Source organism: Haliotis asinina, chromosome 8, assembly GCF_037392515.1.
Source record: "Haliotis asinina isolate JCU_RB_2024 chromosome 8, JCU_Hal_asi_v2, whole genome shotgun sequence".
NCBI lineage: Eukaryota > Metazoa > Mollusca > Gastropoda > Lepetellida > Haliotidae > Haliotis > Haliotis asinina.
In genome coordinates, this window is record NC_090287.1 from 35056714 (window position 1) to 35067700 (window position 10987).

The window sequence follows — 10987 nt, forward strand, 5'->3', positions numbered from 1 at the left end:
GAGTTTCACATACACTTGTATTTGTGTATTTGTATTTTCCTGACAATAAACGTATCTGGCTTAAGGAGTCCGGTTGCCAGGGTATTCACTGTTTATTATACGCAATTCTGTCCAAAATGTGGTATTTTTTACACGTTTCAGGAGAAGTAGCAGCAAAGATCGTGGGACACATGAGCCACACTCGCTTGACAGTGAGGATCTACCCAATTCTAGCCTTGGCCTACCTCGCGGCTAACAGGTGAAGGAATTTGGAAATGTTTTAAAAGAAAAATACTTGTTTCAGAAAATACTTCGAAAAATCTTGCCTCTGATGAAATGTACATGAGTCTGTCATCCTCCCCTGACTGTGAGTAGGAAGTTTAGAATTGGTTCCCCAAACTACTTGTCTCCTTTCATCAGGAAAATTTCATTTCTTGAAAAAGTGTCTCTAACAAACATTTTCATCAGTCATTTCGTGAACTGTCTAAGAGGATCAGTCATTTCGCGTCATTTTGTGTAGCAACAATCAATATGCTTCAGTCATTTCATGAAATTTCACTTAACATAATCTACAAATGTGGGTCACAGTTTCAACATCACCTGTTTAACCAGTTAAAACTATTGTGACTATTGCAAGAGGCGACTAACAGGATCGGGTGGTCAGGCTCGACTTGGTTGACACGTCTTCGGTTCCCAAGAGCGCGGATCGATGCACGTGATGTTGATCACAGGATTGCCTGGTCCAGAATCGATTATTTACAGACCGCAGCCATATAACTGGAATATTGCCGAGTGCGGCGTAAAATTAAAGTCACTCACTTGCTCATATTCTGTACGTTATGTCTGAGCAGGACGCAGGACTGCCAGGAGCTTTTGGAGAAGCTGAACGAGATCTACGCGGACCTCGAGGGGTGGGGGGTCAACACCTGGGGTACCATCATCGCTCTGGAGCTCATGATCTCATCAGGTGATGACGTCACTCGTGAAGTAAACGGACATGTCTGAATCCACTGCCACAGTTTTTGACCCACGAAATGCAACGAAGAGAGCATATTTATGCATATTCTATTCGTAAATATTTTCATGATAATCACGCTGTAATCGGTTGAAAGTTTCATGTTTGATGTAATCAACGAAGAGGGCATATTCATGCATATTCTACTCGTAAACATTTTCATGAAAATCACGCTGTAATCGGTTGAAAGCTTCATGTTTGATGTAATCTTTAAAACTCTCACAGAAGGAGGTAGTCATTAGTGTTCAAAGTTCTCCTGTCACTCTTCTGCTGCCATTGCTACAATCATTAACCCACGAAATGTAACGAAGAGAGTAAACTGTTATACATTATGTTATGACGATATTTTCATGCTCATTACCCCCTAGTCGTAAATATTTTCATGACAATTACGTTGTAATCGGTTCACACTTTCATGTTTTGATGTAACGTATAAAACTCTCATAGAAGGAGGTAGTCAGTAGTGTTTGAAGTTTCCCTGCCACTCCTCTGGTTTCAGGCATCCCAACGCAAACATTCTTCATGTGTCTTAAGAAAGCAAGCGTCTACCTGAAGAACTACGACGCCGTCATTGACGGCAACGTTGCACGCTACTACATTGCTATGTGCATAGCAGTCTGGTAAGAAACAGCCACCGGTGGTTTGTGAAGGTTCTCAAAGAGAATTATTCATAAATATCGCGAGTTCGATCAATGGTCCGTGAAGTTAGCGCCTTATTTTATTCAGCTCCCAGTTCAATCATACATATATACTAAATTTAACGTGAAAGACAAACTTCACGTTTGAATACTGGAAAAGGCAAGGCAGTGAGCAGGCGTTTACGCCGCTGTTAGCAATATTCCAGCAATATCACAGCGGGGAAAACCAGAAACAGGCTTCACACGTTGTGCCCATTGGGGAAATCGAACCGTGTCTTCGGTGTGATAAGCGAATACTTTACCCACTCGGCTATCCTATCGCCCCAGAGGAAAATTTAAAAAATAAGACCAGCCTTTTGACGCCTGAATAAGGTGAGCGTGAGAGAGTGCTTCGCTATGTTTACGGACAAAGGAAAAAAGAGAATTGAGCTCACTTCCAGTATTGATGCAAAGGAAGAGATCTCGCCTTAATAATAAATATGAGCATATAAGAACATGGAGTTATGATATCGAATGACCAGACCGAACTATTAAAGGGAGAGAATGGTATAAGCCGTACACTAACGGCAGTACTTTTGCCTAGCATCACCATCCAGGTCACCTACGCCTAATGTAACATGAAGATCACACATGGACCCGGATCTCCTTTCACGAAGCAACCTTTACTGAGGTTAACCTTTTCTCCCATTCTTTAACATTGCACTGAGGTTACCATAGTGACTTACGATCGCCTTAGAGTTCTGTGCAAGGAGGCCCAAAGTGGCCTTGTACAAAGCAACCCATGCTTGTGAGAGGCGACAAACGGTAGGCTGGTCAGTTTCTTTAACCTGGTTCGTGCATGCCATCCTATCCCGACTGCGAGGATCGATGCTCATAATACCAAACACTGGATTGCCTGGTCTAGAATCGATTAATTACAACCGTCATACTGCTGGTATATTGTGTGGTTTAAACACCAAACGAACCTATGCACAACCAATACCACACGACAGGTGACGAGTGCAAAGATGTTAAAATCAAATAATTAAATTCCCATGTCAATCTAATTCTGTGACATGTTTCTTTAAAACACGACTTTTAACACCAACAACTGTCAGCGTATGATTCATGCCCCACACTGTTCATCTACAGGTACAGTCGGAGAGGCCAGTGGGAGACTGCCCAGACCTGGTTCGACTACTGGGAGCATCATGACCTGGGAGAGCACAACTATATTACTTTGAGTGCTCGCTGCAAGAAGGTCGAGTGCATGTTGTTAGCAATGTGCAGGGCCATACAGAGAGGCACGGACTGGGTACACGACAGGATCAAGTCAGACGTTGTCAAGGTGAGGCTTTCTTCTCACATATATACACAGTTTATTGGATTCTGGTCACAGAACGTTAAATGTTTTGGGCATGTACCGATTCACGTAAGACAATATAAACAACTTAATTATTCACAAAAAACGTCGAGAATATATTCATACATAAAGCATTTTCTAAAGATGTTTATTTTGAATAATACGTGTACTAATTTTGTCGTTTACAAAGCTTTAAATATTAGTAATCTACATCTCCAGGAATTCAAATGCTTGAGGAAACTATTGAAGAAGAACCATGGCTTGAGACCTCGTGCGTGTCATCTCCGAGCTTACTTCTCCCTACTCCAGGGCAAGATCTTCTCCGCCAGGTCATACCTCATAGGATGTGTCCATCAGTGCAAGAAGCAGGGCAATTTGCTGGAATTCTCCTTGGTCAGACATGACTGGAGACAGTGGAACGAACAGATGTCCACCAACTATCTGGACACTTCGTGGGTGGACTCTGTGGAGGAACACTTCTTGGACTGGCGTCTGAGGTTAACGAGGGGGGAGGAGGTTCTGTACACTTTACCACTGCCTCAAGGAAGAGTGGTTCGTCGGACTAGGTGGTGGAGATCTAACAAGATCAAACCTCTGCCCCTTGAGTGACATTGTATCTATTACATACCCGAGGTGGGAGAGCAGGTGCTTGAGGCTAAGTAAGGTCATGTGTTTACCTCTGGAGGGAAAGAGCAAAGTGCAATATAGTTGATAATGATATCTTTGTTCTTGATACTGAAAAAAAACAAAAATGTACTCAAACCAGTGCTTCGAATCCCTGTTTGGACAATAATTTCTAAAAGGGAAACTCTAGACTTTTGCAGTTATGTATTGTTTCATGCCTTATAATATGTAGAGCTTAACAATTGTGTATTCTATATAAAAGTGAGGCACTAGAATTTTATTTCTTCACAAATTTCATTCAAAGTTGAAACATATTTTAATCATAACATAAAAACGTGTATGATAGCAAAATTTGCGATATATATATTTTTTTAAAAAAATTACTCTCCAACCAGTGATTCGAACCCATGACTCAAACCCATAAATGTTCAGGAGAGAGAGAACAGTAATAAAGGAACACCTTGAACTGTATTTTGCATTTACTTCTAACAAGACATTGTCAATCCCTGAAATGTATCATCGAACATTTCAGAACTAACATGTATTTATAAAACAGGGTCATAAATATGTCTCACAGTAACTCACCCATGGAATGAAAGATTTGATTCAGATTATTATTCTTGCTAAATCCTTTCTCAAAACTAAATTCCATTTGTGTACAGATTCCCGACAAATTCCATAGGCAAATGTGCTGGAAGGAAGCATTACTGTATGCCTATGTTCCATGAGTATCTGCACTTCTTATCGTACAACATTTAAAATGAAATCATCCATTGTTACGAAACACAGATGTATATGTCTTAAGCTGATTTGTGAACTGTTTTTCAACAGCTGTTGAGCAATATTATTTCTCCAGATGGTTTCAAGTATATGGAAGCACAAAATATGAGGCAGTATTGCAGAAGATTACTGCTTATTTCATTAGAACATCTGCAAATTGAAAATATTCTTGTTAAATTCCCTTTTTTATTCTTGAAGCCCATGACCAACAAGTGGTGTCTTGTCTTGGCGTCTCATTGAAATGACTGATTTGAACAAAGGGATGTTTGAAACATTCAATCAGTCAGACTCTTGCAGTAAAGACTCTCTTGCAGTAAAGTGTATACACAACTTCGTTGTGACAAAAAATAGTTGACAGAAGCATGCTGTTTCTGACTGGGCATAAATCAGGAAGATCTTATCAATGAAGTAAAGCGAAAGAGGCAAACTGTTTAATTTGTTTTATTTACAAATATATCCTCATATAAAAGACATACTGTGTACAAATCACTCTTGAATTGGACACATCCATCATACATATATCGGCCCATATACATGTACCACCAACTTTATTTGTGCCCTCTGTACAGTCACATGCAAAGGCTGAAAAAAAACCTAACTGTAATCTAGAAATTCTGAAGACATAAAGAATCTGCATCAAGTTATATTTAAGGAGCAACAACCCTACTGGCCAAATGATGTTTGGTTTAGTGAGCTGACATTTGCACTGCTTTGAAGAGTATTTCAGTAAGTGAGTGAGTTTAGTTTTATGCTGCTTTTAACAATATTCCTGCAATATCACGGTGGAAGACACCAGAAATGGACTTCACACATTGTTGCATGTGGGGATACAAACCAAGGTCTTCCGTGACAACCAAACGCTTTAACCACAGGGCTAGTCCACTGGCCCAGTATTTCAGTTCGTCCTTGCGGTAACAAATAATGTGGAAGGTTGTTGTATGTTGTAAGTGATAAACCTCATTAAAACTAAGTGATAAACCTCATTAAAACCAACGTGTAGGTATGGCATAGGCAAACCATAAATCAGAACCTCAGACAAATGTCAGATTCTCACATGTCAAAGGTGAGTGAGTTTAAGTTTACAATCACACTGGCAGTATTTCATCCATATCAGACTCAAGGGATGTAACTCTGTGAGGCCTACAAAGTGACCATGCTACCTCTGCCTGTGATTGTGAAGAAGAAATTCTCAATGAAATTATGTCTGTCCAGCTGCTGACATGGTCCACAAATATTATACTTCACATCCCTCTAAGCAACAACATCAACTCCGCTATAAGGTGGCACTGAAGTTATTTCCAAAGCCAGGATGTGAATGGTTCACCGAAAACAGACTTCTAGCTACATTCAATATATAATACACAGACTGCTAGGTCCTACATTTGAACTTGGGAGGTAACATACATGATGGCGTGTATGCCATAGCACCTGACATGTTGAAAGGTTCACTTCGGAGTCATTCTCAGCCTCCCCGGGTGTTGCATCACTGAAGTCAGATGAATCAGTGTCCCAGGCAAAAACCAACCACAGGTAAACAGAAACTCCCTTTATATTATACCCTATTAGTATTTGAGTAATTTCATGGAACATGAGATTTGCACATTTTGAACATGTCCATTATTAGTTTCCATTTAGAGCTGACAGATCAGTTTCATTTTGAAGATGCTGAAATGTCTGCATTTTTTATTAACCAAACTGATGATATGGAAGCGTTATTGCTGCTTATAAGTTCATTTGATATAACCTCCATGAGAGGTTTGCAATGTTAATGAAGAGAGGTCCGAATATATATGAAATACTTCAACCATCTCTCCCAACCAATCATATATGACATAAATGTGAAATACTTCAACCATCTTTCCCAACTAATCATATATGACATAAATGTACCATGAAGGTATCCCTGACAAACCACTTGAGCATTTCCTTTAATTCAAAGAAGCCATCACCTGTTTCTCCAAATACAAAATGTAACCCACAAATGAATCATTTCACATTGTACATAAACATCGTTGTGACTCTTCTGTCCTACATACAATATACAAATCATTATTATACATCATGATTTAGCACTAAGACAGTATCTGGCACTGAGTAGAAAATGTCAAAATCTGGTAAATACATACATGTAAGTTTTTTTGTTGGAATATCACTTAGAGGAAAATTTAATGAAGAGATAAATTTACAAATTTAAAGGAGTAAAATAATGGAAAATGTTTACTTACTCCACAGAAATAAGAACTATTTAAATTTTGTGTCTATGGCATGTGATGTAAATAACGTCAGGTTGGAAATCAAAATTAACAAAAAGGGTGTGCAACAAGATAAAGACGTAGTTCTAACAAATGTCAATGTACATGCTAATGAAACAAAAACCTAACACTTACCCAAAACTATTTAGATACTTTAATATAAACACATATAAACCATTGCCCACACAGTTTGCTCCACTGCAGCTGTTTAAGGCAGATCTCAGCCTGTATATACACAGCTCTTCAAGTAACCATACTAAACAAGCTGAAAGTAAACATAATTTTAAACAGCTTTCAGTGAATATGATATACACTGTGCCCACATTCAAATTCATCATGATGTATATGTATATATTTATATTGATATCTAGTTTCAAATAAAAGTGTTGGTGTGTTTTTCAATTTAATTTTACATCAGTCAGCAATATTCCAGCTATATGTCAGCGGTGTGTAAATAATCACGTCTGTACTAGACAATCCAGTGATCAACAGCTTGAGCATAGATTTAGACAACTGGAAGGCGATGACACAATAAATCTGAATCTGAAGATGCTTCTATATTTTCACACTGTGATGATAACAGTGTAAGGATCTACCCTCGTAGATTCATACAAATGCAAAAATGTTCATCCTCCTATATTGTTATTACTAAATTGTCAAACTTTTCAATGCAACTCAAGATCCTGTTTCAAATGAGCCTAGAGCTTCAAATGACAATGACACAATAAATTGTGAATATGGTACATAGTTCATATGATCATGACACAGATGTCAATGAATATGATATACACAGATCTGGGGGAATTATAATTGATACACATTGCTTCAAATGTACCTTTACTGTACATACATATTTAAATGAACATGATAACAGTCTAAATGAATATTATTTACTTTCACTTGCATGGACAAACCATACCATACCATGGTAAAATGATGCCATTTTGTGACAGTGGATACAGGACATTATCGCAGTGCACACTGAAGCAATGGGCCATCACACATGCTCTGACTAGTCAAACAGATATTGCTGCTAATGAATATTGAAAACAGCAGTATTCAGTCAGAGTATTTATTATAAATAATGTACTAATATTTGAGAATATAAATATTTTACTGAATCTTTTTCATGGCACATAAATGAAATTAACAAACATCTATTAAACTGTGACAGCCATTTAACCTACAGTTGATCTTTTAATAAAATCTGACAACTTAGTGAGTGACAAAGTGAACATAAATGTATACACATGAAATAAATAAACATAATTTTAAATAAAACAAAAGCGCTCTATAAATGATATATTTTTTTCATAAATATCTGATCTGTAATCTGGCTTGATTTCACAAGATATAAACTAAATCTGAATATTTATTTAGGGTAAAAACAAAACTAAATTATACATATATTCTGAAACAAAAAAGGAGTTTTTCGTAGTGATGCACACAATTGTTAAAAACTCTATCCCATGAAACATTCATGATCCCAAAATTTTCTTGTCAGTATTTCTCATGGCACATCACACACAATTTTCCCATGTAGTAACAAAAACAAAATGCGTATGGTTGATAAATGTAGAGAAAAAAACACTTTCTGTGCCTGAAAGCACTTATTTCATGGAAGTAGAACACTGTATAGAAAAATTGTATGAGCAAATTTGTGGTGTCATAAGGACAATAGTACGCATCATCATCATCATAATCAATATCAGCATGGCTACTGGTAACATCTTGTGTCAGCCATAAAGTCATAACAACAACAACGAAAAAGAAATTAACTTAAAAATGCTTCATTTCATTTTTGAACCAAAGTATGTTTACCCTTGTGGTCCATAACAAATCTTCGTAAAGATAAATATATTCAACACAAAATCATAAAGATTTGATTATCAATATTAAATCATAACAGATGATTTCATTGATTCCCTATATTAAACTATAACAGTTGATTTGATTGATTACTTATACTAAATCATAACAGATGATTTGATTGGTTACTTATACTAAATCATAACAGATGATTTGATTGGTTACTTACATTAAATTGTAACAGATGATTTGATTGACATATCTGATTATTTTTGTGAACTATGGCACTCGAGAAGAATGTTTCAAATGTGAAAAAAGTCTTTGACACAGCAGAACTGACATAAACAGACTAAATTCAGAGGAAGATATCCATACAAATGAATGCCATATATATCACTGTTATATGTTCAGAACTCAAACAGTTCACTGAATAATTAGGGGTGATTTTGATTTAATATTCTCAACAGGGAAGAAGTACCTGCACATCTCAAAGAAACAGGTATAATGACATGCAGCTTTTGATTTGATTAGATTTTTAATATCCTATATTTAATAAAAAAATGGGTGAGTGTGATTTTATGTGACCTTTCACAATATTGTATCAATATCATGGTGAAGACACCAGAAATATACTTCACACATTGTACCCAATTAGGGATTTGAAACCTGCTCTTTTGGCACAACAAGGGCAAGCTCTAACTAGTAGGCTACCCCAACACCCCTCATCAAGAAGTCACAAAGTTCTAGTATGACGCCAGAAGCAATCTGTAGGAAGCAGATTCTGTTCACTGAGAAGTAAAGATTCCATGAAGAGTGAGAGCAAGGTTGATTTGTGACAACAACTGAGACATCTGAAATAATTTCAGAGTAACTTATTTGGAAAGTTTGAAACTTGTCACAGACACACCAGCAAAAATGCAGCGACCATTGTTACAGAAATATATACACAAGCTGAATATTCCCAATCAAAACAAATCACAAACTGCTAAGGTGCCTCAATCTCATCAGGTGCTTTCCACATTCCCTTGTCCTTCATCATGGCAATGTGCCAACCACCCCCAACTATCACTGACACCTTTTCAAAAGCCTTGGAACTGATATCTTCACATCATGTTTTAACTGTATGAAATCAGTGTGTGAGCATGGTTTATGTGATGAATACATGGCAGCGCACAATACTCATTCAATACACTCTCATAATGCAGACATGGCAATTATATCTTGTAAATTTACAAAATAAACAAGCATAATTAATGCATGTGGTTTATCAATAATGAAGGAAACAGAATGCTCATCAAGAGTGTCATCATTCATTTTCTCAAATGTTACACAAAGGGTGAGTGGGGATGGTCACAAGTGAAGAAGAATAAACTCCCTTTTTAAAACTCCATTTCATAAATAATTTTCTTGTTTTCTAGTTCTATGTAATAGAACATTATTTATTTATGTGAAGTATAATGAATGGTCAGGACGATGCAGAATGACTTCTGTGCGAAGTTGGTCCAAATGAAGGAAATATTCTTAACACTACCTGAATCTTCAAACTCTACCAGCAATATTACAGCAGGAGACACCAGAAATGGGCTTAAAACATTGTACCTATGTGGGGAGTAAAACCGGATTCGGTGTGACAAGTGAACACTGTAACCACTAGGCTACCAACAGCCCAAAATTATGAAAGCATGTCTTGTCATATTTCATGGCCCATCATGAAGAAGATGAAACAGGGAAAAACACGTTTCCTACAATCATGCATAACACAATCATTAATGCATTCTACAATCATGCATTACACAATCATTAACTAAAAAGTCATTGATATATCATGCAGAATGCAAAAAACAATAAAAAAACAGACAGAAGCAAAGCTGCCCTAACATGCTGTGACTAAATATTTCACATTTTGTGCAACAAACATCTGATATAGGGTTTCAGAGGCTGAATGGAAACATCAAAGGGGGCTATCAACATGATCACTGATCACTGTCACCATCTCAACAAAGAAATCAAACCTTACCTAGATATGCATATACACATTGGAGAGTAGGTCTGCTGTTACATGTAATGGTACAATATGCAGACATTATAAAACCCCAAAATGTGATGCTAAGAAAACTGTATTATAACTGTATGTATGTATCCCAACATAAATATAAGTGACTGAATTTGATTTTATGCTGCGTTAAAACAGTCTTTCACAGCAGACAACACAAAGATTAGAAAATGTGTAATTGACAAAGAGGTCCATAAGCATCAGATTCCACCCGACTAAATCCTGCCATTGCTATCAGACAAATGGATATAACAGTCATCGCCCATTTCCATAGGATAAATTTCAACATCTATACATAAATGATTGACTTTGATTTTATGCTGCTTCTAAAAGTTTTTCACAGCAGGCACACAAAGATTTGAAAATTGACAAAAGGGCTGTAAACAGATACATCCACCTGACTGCATCCATCCATCATCACCAGATAAATGGATGTAGCTGCCATCCCTAATTTCTCTGTGATAGATTTCAATGAGTGATTCTTAGTAAATTGAG

At 37.0% G+C, this 10987-nt stretch overlaps 1 protein-coding gene across 1 annotated transcript in view; it reads left to right on the plus strand.

The window, feature by feature from the left end:
• LOC137294699 (adenylate cyclase type 10-like) overlaps window positions 1–4069 on the plus strand; it is a 33321-nt gene extending 29252 nt beyond the window's left edge. The window contains exons 27-31 of the mRNA XM_067825774.1: window positions 142–238; window positions 831–946; window positions 1494–1614; window positions 2764–2959; window positions 3194–4069. Of these exons, the coding sequence (XP_067681875.1) occupies window positions 142–238; window positions 831–946; window positions 1494–1614; window positions 2764–2959; window positions 3194–3583 (920 nt within the window). The 3' untranslated portion in view covers window positions 3584–4069. The remainder of the gene's footprint in view (window positions 1–141; window positions 239–830; window positions 947–1493; window positions 1615–2763; window positions 2960–3193) is intronic.
• Window positions 4070–10987: the final 6918 nt, after the last annotated feature.